Source organism: Lepeophtheirus salmonis, chromosome 5 (genome assembly GCF_016086655.4).
Source record: "Lepeophtheirus salmonis chromosome 5, UVic_Lsal_1.4, whole genome shotgun sequence".
Classification (NCBI taxonomy): domain Eukaryota; kingdom Metazoa; phylum Arthropoda; class Copepoda; order Siphonostomatoida; family Caligidae; genus Lepeophtheirus; species Lepeophtheirus salmonis.
In genome coordinates this window covers 48,707,471-48,728,026 of record NC_052135.2, presented here as the reverse complement: position 1 = coordinate 48,728,026, position 20,556 = coordinate 48,707,471, and the positions used below count along the sequence as shown (strand labels likewise).

At 32.2% G+C, this 20,556-nt stretch overlaps 1 protein-coding gene across 18 annotated transcripts in view; it reads right to left on the bottom strand.

The window, feature by feature from the left end:
* LOC121118515 (uncharacterized) overlaps window positions 1-20,556 on the bottom strand; it is a 255,692-nt gene that overhangs the window by 41,770 nt on the left and 193,366 nt on the right. For 4 of the 18 annotated variants that reach the window (XM_071888752.1, XM_071888755.1, XM_071888759.1 and 1 more), the window contains exon 1: window positions 2,955-3,371. The exons of the other annotated variants lie outside the window; for them this stretch is intronic. In XM_071888752.1, the coding sequence (XP_071744853.1) occupies window positions 2,955-3,079 (125 nt within the window). In that variant the 5' untranslated portion in view covers window positions 3,080-3,371. Of the gene's footprint in view, window positions 1-2,954; window positions 3,372-20,556 lie in introns of those variants that run through there. 18 annotated transcript variants of the gene reach the window in all.

The window sequence follows — 20,556 nt, the reverse complement described above, 5'->3', positions numbered from 1 at the left end:
AGTTGCCCTCACCTAACCGCCTACTACACCTTTGACTATATATCAAGTGATGAAAATTTAGTGCATTTTGTAGCTTGTCCGTTTTCTTCTTTTGCTTTTTGAGTTGGGAAACAAAAGAGTATATTTACTTTTCCGAAGCTGTTGTCATTATTATTTAGTTCCAGATGAGTTAATTTCCTTTTTAATACGCATACATACAAACTATCATTGCTATATACGAAACGAAACCGGATAGAACATTTGCATGAGCTCACATAATGGGAAGAGTAACTATAAAAATTTGTTGCGGACTTATATCTCTTATGGCATTTAACTACCAATATTCTTTGTGGTGAAGTACCTCCAAAAAAAAAAAAAAAAAAATCGGAAGTAATCCTAAAAAAATCCTATAATCACCTCATAACTGTCTTTATATCATCAATATCTATAATATCCGCTGTTCGTATAATGACAAAAAGAAGTACGTCTATACATTTTTGTAAAACAATAACTTTTTTTTTTAAATATTTGAAGGAGATATCTGATACAGAACAGTACTCCCTACGACACTGTATACCTATGGCATGCATGATACCGCTGGCACACAGAGGTATATTCACTGGCACGCGCAAATTGGAACATATTCCCGTAGTTTGTGTATGTTTTTTACCAATATTGTTGATAGTGGGCCACTCATTGATTAGAAATGATGAAGTTGCCACTTTTCAATTAAAGTTCAATACGATCACTAATAAGAGAGATAAAGACCTTTCTTTTGGAATCGAAATCATGGTGGATCTTGTACACACCAATTAGTCCAAATAATTGGTCATATAACAAACCATTAATTTTAAGAAAAGGGTAATAAATACCCAAACTGATCAGCCAGGACACAAAACTGAGTTTTACGATTATACCTATTACCACTTTGCTCAACAACATTTTATGGCGCACACATGCTACTTCAGGCCAACTGTCAATAGGAACACCTAATTGCTGTTCTTCCTTTACGGTAGGGATATTCACGACTCGATAAGACCTAATTCAAGTAGTTCAACCAATCAGGATTCATATCACTATTTATATGGAATACAACGTTAACTTTTGTGACCTACCTATACGCATTAATCATTCTAATATAAAGTCCAGACATCTGTTCACATTCATTTCAAATCTTTAACTATCATGAGATACAGACAAAAGTCCCTAAATATGTTATTTTCGGTTACCTAGTTAGCGAATTCTGTTCCATTTCTCTTTTGGCTATTTTTATTTAACAATTAATAGCTGTATATTAACGACTTCACAAAAGCTCAGGTCACTATTAAGGGACAGTAGAAATGTAGACAGATGACAAAAAAAAAAAAATACTGCGTACATTTTCGTGACCTATACAATATATATATTATTAACGAACAATACAGACATCTGCTGAATTCATCAAACTTCTTATCAGGTATCTCTCTCTCCATAATTGTAAGTTAAACATACACTTATCAAACCTTGTGAACAACAACAACGCCATATAATTAACATGACGTTATCAAATAGGCTAATTTAAAATGTCCGGTTTTGTATCTTGAAAGAAGAGGACACTTGTACCGATCAGAGTCGGTTTTAGGGGAAGATGGGTTATTATTTTGAAAGTAATTATGCTTAACCCATTATTGACCATTGATTACAAATAACATTATGATATTTTTATGGACTTTTAAGATATACCATCCATTCCGTCATTGATAAAGGACTGTACTAATGAAAGAAAACGTAATCAAATTCACAAATTTAACAAATAATATTAATTATTTAGAAATTATAAATGACAAAAAAAAAAAAAATGACTACCTCTCCCATAAAAATTAATGTTTTTGGACCACTGCCACAAGAGTGTGAATCTCGTTTGTTCCAATAAAGAATATATACTCTGAATATAATTAAAACTTATCAAACTGGATATTTCATGAATTTATACTAAAGTCTCCCAACATGGTATAAAAAGAAAAGGGCATGTCGGTCATCCTAGAGTTACCTGATTACATTTCATTTTTATTTTCAAAAAAGTGGACATATGGGCCGATCAGGGATTGTTTTAAGGGCTTAATAGTTTGGCATTAATACAATTGAAGAAATTTTTTAATCTTAATTCTTGTTTTATTTGGTAGAAAAAATAAATTTTTGGTATTTGGTTATTTTTAATTTTATATTTAGTTTGAAGTCGAATCATGATTATACTATGCATATCCAGACATATCATGAATTTATACTCGAGTTCTAGGGGGTGGGGCAGGGTATAAAAAGAGAACATGTTCGAAGGGAAAGAAGGACGAATGTTGGTCACTCCAGGCTAATTTGATCGGTCTTTAAAAACAATTAAATAGACTGCATTCCTATGAGTTCGGTCCCAATAAAATTTTGTAAGTCTTATTGTTATACTTATAGTTCATATACGACAACTACAACAGCTGACATGATGTAGTAAGTAACTAAGTTACTTCAGTGGTTGAATTTGGATCATAACCTCTTTCAAAGAGACGAAATACATCAAGTATTAAACGTTCAAGTAATCATTCATTCATCTCTTCGTTTATATATTCTTCCATCCTAGCTAAGAGTGAAGATATTATAAAGATAGGTAGGACTGAAGGACCGAATAATCAGTTTTAGAACTGAAAACTTCAGTCCCTTCCAGTTCAGTCCTGCATATCAGTCCTAAAACTGATAATGTTCAGTCCCTGATGACGTAACTCAACTTTATTTCTTCTTTTTTATATGAGTTCTAGTACTGACAGTCCCAAGGACGAGTCCTAAGACTGGACTAGACCGAATAAATAAGGACTGATAAAACACTTATGAATTTATTTTGCAAAAATCCCCAAACACCCTCGACAGGGTGTAAAAAGAGTATATGTTCGGAGGGAAACGAGGTCGACCGTTCTCCCTTCTAGACTAATTAAATGATAATGAATAATAATTACTCAAGGGCTTCATCCTTATAGACAGTAGAATAGTCAAATGGATCTAGTGGGAGTCCTTCATCATTCTTATTTACTCTCCGACGTCTCCTTTTCCGTTTCCCATCGTAAACGGAGGGGATATTCATTCTCTTCTTATAAGTCAGCAAAGAACACTAATGTATGCAAACAGCAACACTTTGAAAAGCACGTATACAAAATGAGGATCAAAAAACACTTTTATGAATGATCACTCGTAGAAGAGCAAGACCAAAAAAAATGTAACAAGCAATGAATGAAGGAAGATGCGCTCCCGACTAAAGAAAATATTCAACTTAATCTAGAGAGAAAAGAAAAATTATGCTGCCATGTTATTATTTTGTTGTAGTCGTAGTAGGTAAAGAGGGGGTGAGCACTCCATTCCATTCCTCCTTCACTCACACTCAATAAAACGTCATCCGCTGACGCAAAAACATTCTCCCGGTCTGGGTAAAACACACACACGAAAAAAGACTATGCCTTGGTTAGAGAAAACCCCTAAAAAATATTATAATATTTTCTTATCTAAGAAATTAAGTTTACGATGTGAAATTATGATTCCACCATGATCATCCTTCCTTGTTGGCTCATTATGTGTATTTGGTTTAAAAAACTACTACAGAATCTTTTATCAGTTATATTATGATTTAGTATAAATGCACTTACATATCAAAGGGTTGGGGCTTCTAATAAAGGGTTCATGAGAAAATTGTCTAAATCTATGAGTGAAAAATCAAAACAGAAAAATATACGTTGGTAATAATGATAGACGACCAGAGTTGTATAAAACATGTCCTAGAAAGCGGAGTGGTTTTTCGTAATTGTCAATCTGAAAACGACTTTTTTCCAAAGCTGTTATCATTAACAAAGATAGAAAAATTGTCTAAATCCATATGAATGTAAATCAAAAGATAAGTATGTCTTAATAAAGTATAGTGGCCCTTACTCTCGAACACGTTTTAATCTTCAAAATAGGGAGGAAATTTTAATAAGAAAGAACACTATTAGCTTGCAAATTACCAACAAAGACTTTTTAAAGTTGTATATTTATGACAATTTTTTTCAATTTTCACGTCACTAATCATTATTATTCAATCTTAGAAGACTGAAGATCTAAGAATTAAGTTATGAGTGTGTGTTCATAGAAGAACTATGAGGGCTTTCTCAGGAGTTATAAGTGTAATTCCTTGTTGGACTCACAGTAGAATTGAGCATCGATATCGGAGTAATGACCATGTTAATTTTTGTTTCTTTTATTTTAGCATACCAGCGGGATATATTTTAAGTATTACTATAAAGTACGAAGATTTCGACAATTTTCTTATCCGTAAATATTATTTAGGGGAATATATAGGCTTGTAAATCCTAAGCATTAATTAGCGTACGTTTTTTTGTCGCTGGAAACCTGAGCAGTATTTTTTATTTATGTTCTAAAGCTGTTACCATAGGAGTGAGTGTGCTCTGCGAATAATGGAGAATAACGCTGAGGATTTGTGTTGGAGTTATAAGTTCAAGTCCCTATTACCCTCAAACTAGAATTAAGGATTGATAATGGAGTAATTCCTGTCTATGTTCTTGCTAAATAATGAATGAGACCTGTGTTAATTTATTTCCTCTCATAGCTGCTTTCAGCTAATCTAGTTAAACATAATGACAGCTAAGCTGATCTCCTCCATTCTTCAAATTGTCAGGTTGATCATCTTAACTTTTAAAAATCCACAATGCTTACCATTTATACCCCTGGGATAAGAGTAAGAGATAGGGGTGTCACGATACTAATATGTTCGTACCGATTCCAGTACACAGGTTAAGATTTGGGACTTTTGTACGGACGGTAGTTTGGTACTTATTATAATTTTGCGACAAATAAATATACAACAAAAACGTCATTAAGGGCATCAATTCACATGTGCTTAAAGGAGCGTCCGCAGGATTATGTTCGGGATGAAATCTAGCTCAGAAATCAGATTTTTATAAGAATATTAATATTATTGCTTATTTTTATTGAGAACAGTTTTATTTGGAGGAGCTCAGAAATTTGTGAGTTATGTTATGAACAAGCAATTTTTGTATGACTTAATGACCTTGGATGAAAAGAGAAGCAGAAGCATACCAAAGCCAAATAGACAAAATTTATTTTAGCAGTTTCTTTCCAAGACCAGAAAATTGATTGGTAGAACAACTGTTGTATTATCATGTGTCCCTAGGATGTCCAAAGGTATAAACATGTTTTTCGACTATTGGGAGGATGTCCTGTCTCTACACAACTTTAAGACGGGGCTTAGGGGCGGCTATCTGATTGTTATGAAGATTATGATACTCCCCTAGATCAAGGTGGAACGTAGAACACCATCCCTGCGTGAGCAGTAGGACAGTGGCCTTTCCATGTGTCAAAGAAGTTTATGGAATGTTTATAAGAGCACTGTCACGAATTCATCTCAAAATACGTCTGTCCCCCAGTATGGGCTTTTTAGGGAGGGAGTTTGAGGCAAGGATCAGTAGTCTTATCCGCCCATGCTAACAAAGTTTATTATATTAATACCATCAAACAAGAGTAGAGCAGATTAAATAAGGGTAAGGCAATGCAATCCAGCTGCCGCTTCAGGAACTCTGTAGAGAGAATGATTGAAGCTGAGAACAACGTCATTGAATAAAAGGAATAGAATTTGTCGTTGTAACCATGTTGCCAGTTTTTAGGCTATGCAAGTAAATTAATGTTTTACTAAATTAGACTTATTTTTCTTCATTTGGAACATAAGACGAGAGTTACAAGTCTGGATTCTATAAGTATAAAAGAGAAAATGGCAATAGAAATCAAAATGCAACCATCTGACAAAATCCTTTTGTTAATAATGGGTGAAAAAAAAAAAAATTCCATGGAACATTTTATACACATAATTTAATTAATAATTGATTATGTTATTACTTTTTAAAAAATTTCTCTTGCTATCAGCAGAGTCGCAAAAAAAAGGTAAGGAAAATAATGCTGTGAATAATGATAAGACTTTGGCAAAGTTTAATTAAATATGAATGATTATGTAGACTGTGGGAGTTATTGGATGAGACTATATCTTTTGTGTCCAAGTTTTGATGGGTGTTGCCATCCCATGAATAATAGTATGCTTGGACACGTTCACACTTATCACCAGGATTTTTTTTTTTTTTTGAAAAAATCCCTTCAAACGTTCATTTAAAAATAAAGTAACCCCTTGTCAGTGTGCCGATGAAATACATATGTTAATAACACGGATAATTTGTTAGGGAGTTATAAGTGTATGTCCTTGTTTGACTCAAAGCCCATCTTCTTGCTCGACCCAGAGTGGAATCTTTTCCTTTCATTTGCTTGCAACTAATCTAATTCAGCGTCATAATAACTTCACTGCACTTCTCAAAACTATAAGCCTAATGGAGAAAGGAAGACTACGTGATAAGTATTTGTAGAAATCAATGTTCTTAGCGAACCCTTTTTTGCTCCTTAGGAACGTTAACTATTACGTTATATCTAACTGCATATCCTCAATGAATTCACCCTTATATCTGAATGTAGAGAATAAAATATGCAAAGCAATGAAAAAGTTCATTTACGGAATATGAGAAAAAGTTAATGTTACGTCATGTGTAGTATCATAATAAGCAAACTCTTGATTAGTGAAAACAGATTTCACAAGGAATATAATCTTCGTAACTTAACAGATGCATGTCGCCACTTTGTTGTAAATTTTTATTTTTCTCCTAAAACATTATCTAAATTGTCAGGGTTACCATCCATTGTTTTGTGTAAGTCCTTATTTATGATAGAAGACTCCAGTTTCTTCAAGTGCAGGCTCGGTCCAGTCCAGCTCTGTCCCGCATATCTGTCCTTAAAATTAAAAAGTTCCTTCCTTGAAGACGTCACTAAACTTTATTTCTTCTTTGTATAATCAGTTCATGTATTGAAAGTCCGAACACTGATAAGACGGCTCCTAAAACGGACTGGACATAATAAATAAGGACCGAAAAGTGCAGTTCCTTCTAATTCAGTCCGGCATATCAATCCTTAAAATGTCGTTCCTTGATGACGTCATCAACTTTAATTCTTCCTTGTTTAATCAGTTGACAAGTTAATCAGTTCCTTAGGAAGAGGCCAAAGACCAATAGGACTGCTCCGAAGACTGAAATGAACTGGACCAAACAAATAATTACCTACACAACACTACTTTTTCACATCAATCCCTAATCATAACCCCTGCTTCTCTTTCTTCTCTCGGATTACGATTCAAAGTAAGTCAACATAAAGCTTTAAACCGAGTAACGAAACGAGGACCCACGTGATCAATAGCTGAAAAATAATTGACCATTGTATGTTTATCTTATTTGGAGATATAATTACGATTTATGATGTTTTCTAACATATTTAACTTTTTAGAAGATGCTATTATGATAACATTGTATGTATCTTAATTAATACATTTATTATTTTACTATTAATTATTATGATAACGTTGGATGAATCATAAATGTTTAATTGAAAACTCTTCTTCTCTTTGGTGGGATATTCAAAAAAGGAAACAACGAAAAGAATAAAATAATTTCTTGTTTCCCCTCAGGAATTTTAGAGTGTGAGAGGCGGGCTTCATCCATCTTTATTATATTTCAGGTTACTTCATTAAAAAAATAACTGAGTCACGTCATATAAAGTTTAGGTAATTTATATAAAATGCTCGTTTAGAGCGACATTTTGAAAAAATATTAAAACGCTGCACTATTGTATCTTCTCAAGCTAACGGTTGCGTTTCGTTACTTTATTTCAATGTTTTAGGTTAGCAATATGCAAGTTCAACGTTCTACAAAAGGTAGTATTGAATCGATAAAATAAAACTGAAAAGACTGCATTCCTATCCGTCAGGTACTAATTAAGTATGTCAGTCCTAGGACTGGCACTTATAACAATAAGTGGATTATGGTAAGTACAACAGCTAAAATGACATAGTCTCTTTCAATCAGACAAGATACCTGAAATTAAAAGTAGGAGATGTGTTACTGGATCGTGTTCTTGTACGTTCTAGCCATTATTCATTATTTATTCCGTCTTTATATTCTTCAATTATAGCTAGGGATGAAGAAAATAAAAAGAAAGCTAGTACTGTAGGACCGGTGTATCAGCTCATAGGACCGTTTAAAGATAAGAAAATCAAATCGCACGTCCTTTGTATCAAGCAATCTTTTCTCAAAAAAAGAAGAAAAAAGATCCAAAATCATCTGTTTGTTAGCCAAATAAGATAAAATAATATGGTCAATATATATTCTTCAATTCAGCTAGGAGTGAATAAAATAAAAAGATAACTAGGACCATGGTGCTGAATACACAATTTATCGGTCCTTAGGAGTATTGTCGAGGCCTATAGAAGAGATATCAGGGTTTAACACCAGATTGTTCAGAGAGCTATCAAATCAGTAGGTGAAAAGAGCCTTGTGAGGGTAAAGAAGCAACTTTTGACACCAGCGATGAAATAAACACACAAAAACTATATTGAATGGGTTTGTAATGAGTTCCTTTGAACTCTTATTTGAGACTTTTTGAGACAGTCACTCCGTGACAGAAGGCTACATCTGCAGCGTGTGTTAGACCTTTCATAGCCGGCTGGAGCCCATCATTACCGCTAAGGGCGGCTCCATTGATGATTAAGATAGCTCAGACACACATCTTTTTAGATTAATAATTTGGTTGAAATTCTATTATAAATTAATAAACTAAATCTTGTTGAAGTTTAAAATACAAAGAGTTCAGATTTTAACGGATTACTCGGTACATAAGGACCGGCACAACAGTAACCATGTCATTTTTGGATTTATTTTTCGGTTGTTATTAGAAATGTTCAGTTGATTTTTTTAATGCCAAGGTTTGATGTGACAAAAAGTGAATACTGCCATTTTGCAACAAGGGTCATATTTTTATATTATTTAAATAACAAAATAGAGGGATGATTTTGAGGACTCTTTTTTAGATACTTGGAGTATCTGACAAAGAAAGATAGAAAAAATGATTCAAGTACATAATAATAAGGCTGTGTACAGAAAACAAAAAAAATCAAACCTGTATCCTTTACGGAGGTCACCAGCTTGAAAAAGAAACTACATATGTACATTGTGTACATACATATTACGAACAAAAACAACCTATGTGCGGGTAAGTAGTGAAGGAAGATCCAATTCGACAATCAGAGTTTCCTTTTATTCCCATTATTGTTTTTATGCTATGTACTTAGTACTATCATCATGAGGTCTGCCCTTGAGGGAATCTGTAAGTTACACATCATGATGTACCTACATAGATACTTTTTATTAGGGTTTCTCATTTACCAGAATTTTGTCGTTGAGTCGGATACCGTGAAATACATTTTTCCCCCGGCTGCTCCATTAAAATCTGAACACGTACTAATTCAATAATTAATTAATGTTGAGATATTAAAATTAATTCATAATTCGATATATTAAGGCATAAACAATTAGTTACAAAACAAAACAAACTTGAGCTCTTTAGCAAAAAAAAAAATGCAACCTGCACGTGATCGATGAATTTCTAACTACACAATCCAAGTAGTTGGGTCTATCCAGTACCACCGCCTACCCTGTCAGCAAGTCTGAAACGTTAGAGAGAAAGAAAAGATCCGTTAAAAATGCCAAACTGAACAAGGAGGAGTTAAAGGAAACATCCCAGGCAAATTCCCTGAAGTGCATGACAAATGATAACTAGATTTGTACAATTCATATTTTTGTTGGATGGATTAGCGACGAGAAAAATATCTTACTCTTTTTTACACTGTTTTACGGTGAAATATATAATATAATGAGACATTTGAAGGATATATTTTTGATAGAGGGTAAAGGTCTAGAAATTTTATTTATTGGTCACATTTTGACATCCAATAGTTCATTACTTTCCTTGATATTTATGAAAAAACAGTTTATTCTTTAGTCTTGGTTGTTTAGGCCCCCAAAATGGCCGACATCAACAATGTGACATCTCCATTAACCGTCCTATACTCCGTACATAGATACATAAAACTACAAGTACATCAATTAATGCACGTTTGATACTTGGAAAAAGAAAAATAAGGACCAGAAATCAAGCCAAAAAAACTGACACATTATTTATGTGGACTTGGTTCAAACGTTCCGAATATACATATATGAAATATATATATTTTTTTTGCATTGCGGGTTGGATCGAGTTACGGGATTTAAAAAAAAAAACACTATTAGTGATAATGATCAAATGAAGAAAATATATTTTAGAATTTACACTATTTATAAGAACATTTGAGATGCTAGGATCCTAGTGTTGTTGCTAAAACCACTATTGTGCAATACGATCCGAAAGAGTATTGATCCACTATACAAAGCAAATTTTCCTGGTCATTTTCGATGCGTTTTTCCCTTTTAGATAGTGAAAATGTAAAATATTGCGATTTTTTTCCTTTGAGAACTTCATACTCGACGCACTTTAATTCAGGACTTAACCAACCTAGTACAATACTGTCCGAAAAGCGTTTGAAGTATATACTCACACCTTTATAACACCTTATCGTATGATCCCATGTGACCAATAGGGAGCAAGATATACTTAATTAAATGAAAGGGGCAGGAAATACGAAATTACTTTTTCCCTAACCAATAAAAAGACAGATATTCATTTCATAGTATTTACTTCACAAAATCCTGATATTTGAGAATTTGTTTCCCGGGATCCCGGGAAATGAGTGAACCTATATCAGTAATGCCTTTGTATTATTTAATATAAGTGTTTTTCTCTAGGTGCTCTTCCCGCAGTAAAGTAGTAATCACTGTAAAATGAGGTCATTTTCCTTTATGTATTATCCAACACTGCTTATCTTATATTATATGATATTGAATTAAAGTATAATGAGATTCTGATTAATGGGACGTCAATTGATAAAAAAATGAAGGTCTTTGATAGAGGTGATCATATATTCGTATTGGGTAGAACATATTAAATGAATCCCATATTTAATCTCACAGGTAGTCTTTGCACACCATCGCTCTAGGGAATTCCTTTTTAATATGTATGTATAAAACTGCCTTGAAATAAATGCTAATCAAAGTACAAAAGACATTTTTTAAACATTTCTGCTTCAATAATTGCGTTACGTATTTTATTGAGAAAAAAAAAACACCTCTCATCCTTTAGTAAGGCACATGACTCCATACCTTTAACAAAAGAATAGTGGCATTTGAACCTTATATTGTTGCATTGTTTGAGGTCATTTTTCTGTGTTTGAATTTAGTTACACTGAAATTTTTATGTTATGTGAAATTTTACAATGATCTTAATAGCAGGCCCGCTTGAGATCTGATGAACTTGCATTCGACTCCCAGACCAAAATGAGTTGACACCCCATGAATAGACAAAATCACTTAAAACCGAACCGAAAATAATTCAGTCTCAGACCTCGTCTCAACACTAATTCACATACATTATAATTGATATACATGCTCACTCATGATAACGACTAAGAGAGTAGAAATTAAAAACCCATCATAAAATGACGTCGTAGGCCTTAAAAATATTTTTCAAGTATAAAATATTATGATAGGAAATTAAAGTGTTTGTTTTTTGTGTACTTTGATCAGGTAGTTATCATTTTCGTTCTACGTACTTGAACATACTTTTGCAAACATGAGAAACTAAGTTATTTGAATCTTTTTTCTGATAAAAACATGTACATTAGGGCGGTTTGGGTTTCAACTTTTTTTGAATCTCGAGTATGACTAGTGCGGAAAAGTTGTAATATGGTATTGCAAAATTGCATGGCCCTACAAGGTCATCTTTAGGTACACATCTCGATCAAGTTATGGAAAAGACTTAGCAAATATAGATACTGACAAGAAGTTTTTAGTTAATTTTCATAACATAATTTTGATAGACATTATTTTAACTTATAAAAAGTGTTAAAAAAGTTTTTATTTTTATAAAATTATCCTATGGAACAAAAAAAGAGAAAAAAGTAATGAAAATTCGATGATCCGAGTATTGCGTACATCATTTTGTACATTTTAAGAAAGAAAAAATCAAAATTTTCTTATTTTAGTATCTCTTTTTGCTCCATATGGTAGAGTTCGAAAAAATCTTTATTAATATTCTTTTTTATAGGTAAGAATTTTGTCTATCTTATTACATTTTTGCTAAATAATGATTAATCATATATTTTAAAATTTATTTACGAAATAAAGAAATTTTAACTCGATTCAAACTTAAATGAAATTGCTGAAAAATGACATCTTGCAAAGGTCATTTTCTTACCAATTGAAAACTTTTCCAATCTCAACCTAATCAAATTTCGAAAAAAAAGAAGTTGAAAACCCAACCGCCCTAATTTACATACAATATATATATATATCATATAACTCGAATCTAAAATCCCGGTAGCAAAATATTTTCCCTTATCTCGACTTTTTTCTTATTACTCGTATATGTAGATGGATTGACAACAGTTTATTTAGTAAATCTATTCCTTTATTTTGTACAGCAATTACTATTTCTTGTCTCAACCTTTTTTCTTGTACGAAAAAAACAAAGAAAAGAGGCCCAAAGTCATTTTGTAGTTAGCCATTTTCGTCATTCATACAAATTATAGTTCTATCTTTTATATGAGACTTAATATCTTAAGTATAAGGCTGTCCTGTCGCGTTATCGGTAGTGATTTAAATCGAGAGTATTTATTAACCTGGTCTTTCTTAAATTGGAAATCTGAAGAATTAATTTTATTTTCCTTAGCATTTGTCATTATTATTTAATTCCTGAGTAGTGAACTTCATTTTCTACCAAATTCAATAACACACATATTCAAAAACTCATTGAGCTTTTGTGTGTGCACATAAAAGTCGTAGATTATCCTTGAGGTTTTATTACGAAGTTATAATTGTAAGTCTAGTGGGACTCTGAGTAGAATTATTAGGATCGACATCCTTGTAATTCTTGTAATTAATGTCCTTGTTTGTTTCATTTTTCCACTTCTCCCATATCACAGCTTACTGTTCTCCTCCAAAATATTAGAAACAATCAGAAATACCGACAGCTGATAACAAATAGAGTGTAAACTTTTGTGTGTGAAGTAACGCCGAGTTTGATGTTCTCTCTCGGAAAATTAAAGAATAATGATAAAAAGATTTGGAAAAAAAAAACAATCTTCAAATTGCCAAAAAAACTTGCACGCTTAAAAATGTTTTGGATTTCACAATCTAGACATATGGACCATTTAAATAAGGAATGAGGGAATAAGGGATGGACAATGGGGAAAATATCAGGCATAGCACACCTCTCATAATGCACAAATATATAATACAAGGTCACAAAACGCATAGATTTGTACAAGATTACATGCATTTAACAACTTATTCAAGAAAGTTGAAAAGAATCGAAACCATATATATACCTACTTATTCTATGATCCCTAAAAGGCTTCCTATCTATGTACAGGGTACCAAAACATGATTTCCTTTTTTATGAAACGTGGAAACCAGGGTGTAGAAGTAGTACAGGCAGTGGATTTCGCAGGATATTTTTTGGGGGAGGGGCTTGGTTTTTGGAATATTTAGAAAAAAAAATTACAAATAAAATATTAAATTTAATAAATTGATTAGGATAAAGCAAAAATTACTTAATTTTTTGGGGAGGGAGGGATACAGCCCCTCCATACCATCCCCTGCGAGAGATGGGCGGGGCTTCATTCCATAGGCGTGATTCTAAACTACTCTTAAATATATAGTCCTTTCTTATCTAGCGTTAGAGTAGTGAGGAGCCTGCATTTCCCCTCGAAAATTATATTTTACAAAAAAAGGATTTGATGGAACATTTCATAAACTTAATTGATAACAATTTAGCTCCTGAGAAGGAGTCGAGAGCTGGGCGTGGTTTCATTCAATAGGCAAGATTCTAAAGTGTTTTTTTTTTGTTTGACATTTTTGATATTGCCAATATGTGTTTTGATAGAATATTTACACATGGGCAGAAAAGTTCCGGGTTTAACAAAGTAATCTTTTTTTTTCTTGTAAAATTGTTTTTTTTAAAGTTATTATTTTATTATTTTGTATTGTTTTTATTTATTTATTCGCCCATAAGACTTTTCAAGCCATATCTTAGCTTGAACAGTATTTTTCTGATCAAGAAGCAATATAAAATTTAAACACAAAATTGTTTTTGATTCATTATTTTATAAATTACATATGTAGTGTGACATTTACCACAATTTCTTCACAAAATAAAACATAGATTATGATGGAATTTAGACAGCTTTTTTAAAGTGAGTTGATTTTGAAAAAAATAACGCCATCTTTTTGAAAAACCCGGGAATTTTCAGCCCATGTTTTATATAAACTTAAGCTGATTAAAATTTATTTCCTAAGCTTTTTTATGAGTTTTTTGATGAAAATAAATTAATTGCTTCAATTCTTAATCAAAAAACAACTATTCTTTAAATTTATTTTCACACTTTTAAACTTGCTAAATTATTTGTACGCAAAAAACTTCTTGGATGATAATGCTAAAGAGCTCAAATTGGTTCCATCAAATCCAGTGTCATAAAAGAATTTTAAATTTGAGTGGTTTGTTCAAATCAAGTACTTGTAACCTGATTTATCTTTGCAGAATCGCCTATAACTAACTACCTAATCAACTAATAATCCCTAACTATAAAATAACAAATGTTAAGAATTCAATTTCGCTTCTTTTTTGAAAAAATACTATCCCTCTAAAAACTTCCAATTAAAATACGAAGTTCAGCTGATTCAGTGCATGGACAATGGGAGGATTGTATGATTTTCAAAATTTGTAAATTATAAACTTTAAATGTGTAATACGATATGGTCCATTAAAATCTGAAAGTGGCCTGGCACCTGCTCCGGATGTAGTCATTTGCTATAGTGTCCCAGTGGTGGCTGACAGTGGCTTTGAGGGCCTCGTTGTTCGGATGAAGAACAATTCATGCTTTCCTTTGACATGCACTCAAAAGGTGGGGTTTGGCATCAGAACATTAGGAGAGCCAATAGTGTAAAAAAAATGTTCAAAATAGCTCACAAGACTCATTCAAAAGATTCTTGCAATGGAGGAGATGAGTTTCTTTTATTGCTGGTCTCATAAGTGGCATCTTCACCTTCACAAAAATCTTTACACCTATTTTTTTATAGCTTTCTCCACAGTTTGGTGTTACACCCCAATATCCCTTGCATGAGCCCTCATGGACTTGATGGGATTAGCTTGATCTGTTTTCTTTAACTCATACGGATCCAGTTGGGCCTTTTTGACAATGCCCTTCCTCGTCTTCAACGGTTTGGACTTGCTGACGGCGTAGACGGTGGTTCTGGAGACGGTTGGAGTGCGTGAATGGAAATCCGTCGATTTTGTTCAAGTGTCATTTTCTCTACTTGTATGTAAGATAGAGAGCTAAAATTTGTTCTATTTTGTAACTAATTGTTTATGCTTGAATATATCGAAATATGAATTAATTTCAATCACTCAACCGTAATTAATTATTGAATTAGTAAATGTTTAGATTTTAATGGACTACCAGGTACCATTATGAAAAAAAAAAAAACTTTATGATTTGAAAAGCTTTTTTATTGCATTATTGAAAAGGAAATTATGTTGTCGCACCCTTTAAATAAATATATTTCTTATTGAAATAACATGACTTTGACCTTCATGGTGGTTATAATCCTAATCATTTATCCTAATAATACACAGATGCTCTTCCGTTGTCTAACTATGTAATGGATTTTTTCAATTTAGTTTTCAAGGACCCATTTAAAAAATAAAAATATTATTATTAATCAAAAAGTGATGAAACTTGTCATTTTTAATTAAATTTTATGTTCCTTCATAATTATTATTATTGTTTTTTTTTTTTTACATTTTGCAAACTTTTTTTGTTGTGCATCCGTCTTTGTTTTTATTTCCTTCCTCTTAACTGATTTTGAGTCTCTTATTTTAATTTTTTACTTTGGATAAGGAAAAAGTTAAGAAGGCAGCGTTAGGGATCTCATTTATGACGTCCGGAAAAAAGTACAATTTTAGTATCTATTTCATAATTTGCTATTTTTCCTAAATAAACAAAGTAATAATTAATATATAAACTTATGGCCCATTTCTAAAGGGACAAGAATGCAATTGCTATCTGGTTTCTCTAATTCTTGATATGAGCTATAAGGGGTCCCCGCTGCTTCCAGTTTTTGGGAAAGAGGAAAAATCTGCTTTATATGAAATACTTAAAATAGGAGAAATTATTTTTCAAAGTCCACTTTTTATAATTTGTCCATATTGTTACTAAATTCTACTCTGAGTCTAACAAGGACTTTAACATATAAATGTTTAACAAATCCTCAGTATTTTTTACAAACAAATGAACTACTGATTACTTTTTATATATATATATATTTTTTTGTAAACAAATTACTTTATTGTGAATTAACTATAAATACTATGGACGAGATTCCTTTTTATCTGAATAACAGCAACATATTTCAATAATTTATATAGAAATAAACGATGATAAAAATAATGAAAAATAGCACACATTGATTATTTTGACCATCATTCAATATGTTTTTCCCAATAGAAGTGCATAATAAAAAGTAATGATATTGATAGATTTGTTTTTTTCTCCCCCCCAAAAAAAAAAGTCGTTAGCGGTGTGCCTCCACCTGAGAAGGAGTCCATGATATTAATTAAGCATACAGCTTTGGATTCTGAGTGGAATATTTCCATTCGTATTCTTTGCCGTTTAGAGTATTTCTTGGACCTTAGAAACAATGTTCTCAATTTTGAGACACCCCTCATATGACGGAGAGATGGTGATAAGCCGATCCATCTTACTGAGTCTCACTCCGTAGAAGTGCCATACCATGTCTTCCCCCCATTATGAGTAAAACCATTTGGCAAAAGTAAAAAATAATGAGATGATGTATATATTTGGATGTTCTCTCCTCAGGAGTTTAATTATAATGATAACAGCTTTAGCGAATACAAAGTGTTTGTATCTATATAGAAAAAAATTGCACATACGTAAATATCATATTTTATACAGCTCCATTGATATATATTTAATCAAAGGAATGTTCTTTTTTCTTTCATTTTACTCAACTCTATCTAAACATTTCTTACATCCCTACTACAACTAATTCCGGCCCTTTTTCTCTCTCTTTTTGGAAGATGACTGATTGAGAGATTGATGGGATAAATATCACATATCGTGATATAGAAATGAATTAATTATAATGTAATTTATTAAAATATGATCAATCACTCTTCATGGTTACATGTTGATAAAACCGTCCTTATCTCAGTGTAAGTAGCCATATGATGGGCATTAGGGTGCATTAAACAGTCTATGATTTTTAAATTGCAATGGATTTTCTTACCTTCTCTCTCAAATGTGATACTTGGTGATAGGAACATGTATGCAAAAGATAAACGAAATTAGAGATGGTCCAAAGGGCCTACGGACCGCTTATACATATTGGAGACCCTAAACTTGCAGTGGCTTTCATCACAATTTTATCTCCCTTATTTTTAATATCAAGGTTTCATTACACAACCAAAAAACATCTAAAACAAAAATAAACAAGTTTTGTTTCGATCCCTTGTCTGTAAGTGTAAAAATGTTTGATGAACAATGAAGAAGACAGAGCGAGTGTGATCTCCTCTAGTTTGGTGTCTTTGCCGAAAAGGCTGCATAAATCGTTTGTATTTCCATTCTACAGTAACAAGAAGTATATTCCAGTCTCATACTGCAAGTAGAACCAAAACTTCTGGAGAAGCAATATGGTTTCCTCAATGTGGCCCTCCTCCAGCCCTGAACCCACTCCAAAAAATGCAATTTTGATGGAATATAGAAAAAATAAATCAAAATCAATTTGTGATATGTTTTAAGACTATAATTAGCAATATTTTTAGTTCCATATGTCCTTCTTCGTATGCAATAAACACCTCAACACGCTGGCAAACAGATTAACAGGTTTCGATAATGTAGGTTGTGTACATGGTGGACCACAGTGTCATGATGGCAGCATAGAGAGAATCCAAACTCTTGTGAGAGATGTAGCAGACATTTTTCTCTTCCTTACGTGGTCCAGGTGGTAGTGTTAGGACTGGAAGAGGTCCACGTGGAGACAGGCCGCCAGATCTCAGTATTGTTGCTGCAAAAGCTTTGGTTATTCTTGGCGGTGTGGGGCTGTAATTGACTTCTTGATGTTTTAAGTAGTCTGGATTGAGATGCCAACGGTATTTGTAGCCTTTTTGGCATTGAAAACAGCTCGGGGAGATCATAAGCATTGCATTTTTTTTTGTTGGTCCGATATTTTTAGACTCCGAGCGACAGGATAGAAACAAAACCTTTTTAAAACAGTTTTTGGGTCTCCACTCTGTACACATATAGTAGTGCTCAGTGGCCATTTTTTGAAAATACGTTTCTATTACCAAGTTTGAAAGAATAGGTAAGTTTATCTAACAACATAAGGGCGCTTGATACACCCTAATGGGCATCCTACAATTTTAAATAACAATAATTTATTATCAATTGATATTATTACATTAATGGTTGTTCCATTGACCGTATAAATGTGTTTTTTTTTCTTTTTTTTTTTCAAAGGAATGCAATTTAAAAGTAAATAAGAATATATTTTATTTCATCTTCAAGTTTTTTACCTCCTACGAGAAAACATTGTGTATAACCTATCATTCGAAAAATAAAATAAATGAAGATAGTTATACCATAACTAATGCAAATGAGATCGATAAGACCAAAATCACCAAAAAAGAGTGAACACATCAATAAAAATAAATAGATGAAAACGTCAAATTAAATGGACATCATTGATGAATGATTGAAAAATGCTCTGCTAGATCCCTCCCCATAAAAAAATGAAACTATAATTTATAAAATGAATGCATCAATTCTCTTTGTTTAGTCATTAGTAATAGTGTTTTGTAGACTCAAACAATTATCAATTCGGTTACACTGGACTAAAGTCGATGATTTTTCGACTTGACTACTGAAATAATGAGTCGATTATCAAATTCGAAAAAAAAAAACAATAAAAAAAACGAGTCAACTATATGTTTTAATTGAGTGGAATTGATTTTTTCATTAGACTTCATGATTTTTTTTTTTTCTTACACGATTTCTATAATTTTTTATTGTCAAACACAACTTGATCTATTTATTTGTCCGAATTAGATTTTATAGGTTGTTCTTTAAGTTTTATAAGACCTTTTCTGCAATTGTAAGTATAATAAGCGTTATAGTAACTATGAATGAAGATTGGATTTTTGTAAGAGCGCGATGAGAATGAAGGAGCGAGACTATTGGTTTTAATGAATTAAGATACTTCTTCATGCCAGGTACCTTTTATAAGATCTTTGGGCAAGAAAATGAATTAGTTCTATTAAGACATTTAAAATAGCTGTGAAAATATTGTAATTATATTTAATTTTATATATATACTTATTTTGAAATGCATTTTTAAATCAATTTACACCAAAAATAGGTGATAATTCTTCTTTTAGAGGGATATGTTAACACACCACAACTTATTAAATAATGAAAAAAGGAGAAGAAGAAAGAGTACACACATCAGTCGTTTTTTATTAATCACTGAACTTCATTTTTTCTATACACAGATCTCTTCTTTGACTACTATGTTATTTTGGTAAAAATTGTCGCTCACTCGTCAACAGATGCAGTTTCTAAAATATAAAGTTTTTGAAACTTGCATAATATCTGATCAATTCTAGATAGGTATGTAGAACCAAAAGTGGTTCTAGTTCTTGTGGAAGTATATTTTAATAAAATACACATATATCGTACTTTATGATTACCTTAAAATAATATATCAAGTGTTTTGTAGTTGGGGTTTGTGTTAACTTGTATATGGGGATTGTACAAGTTGCAACTATTAAATGTGACAATACTTTTTAAATGAAGAATTTACTGTTGACTAGTATGTTTTAAACAGTGATTAATTATTGAAATTCCATGAGATATTCCTTATAAACGAAATGGCAAAATGCTAAAGTAGATTCTTTGTCAACGTGTTTGTCAGCCAAGTTTGTTCTTGGCAATGCGTGGGCAGAAGATTAATATGGAAAAAGAAGAAATCAAACCAAAAATAATTAGCTGAAACCCCTTTACTTCGTGGTCACAGAAGAAGTTTCTGTACAGGTTGGTTACATCCTCCGTATATACCAGTAAGTCGAATAATATGAACCATGAATTTTTTTTTCTGCAAAGAAGCTGTAGAATCTTCTTTAAATCTTTTTTATTTTTGTGAGTGAGTACATATAGAGTGAGAACTCAAATATCATAACCAATATGTTTGGTGTAAGTCTCAAAGATTCAGATTGGCTCATTGCTCATGAAAGGAAAAATAACTTCAAAGTGGAGACGATAATAGCAATGACTCCATGGAGAATATATGTATACATGCAGATCAAAAAGGCCCTATAGGTCTGAGCAAAACAATCGTTACATACATGCACTCATTGGACTTATAACTATATAGTATATTACATTCCATACGTTTATTGTATAAAGGG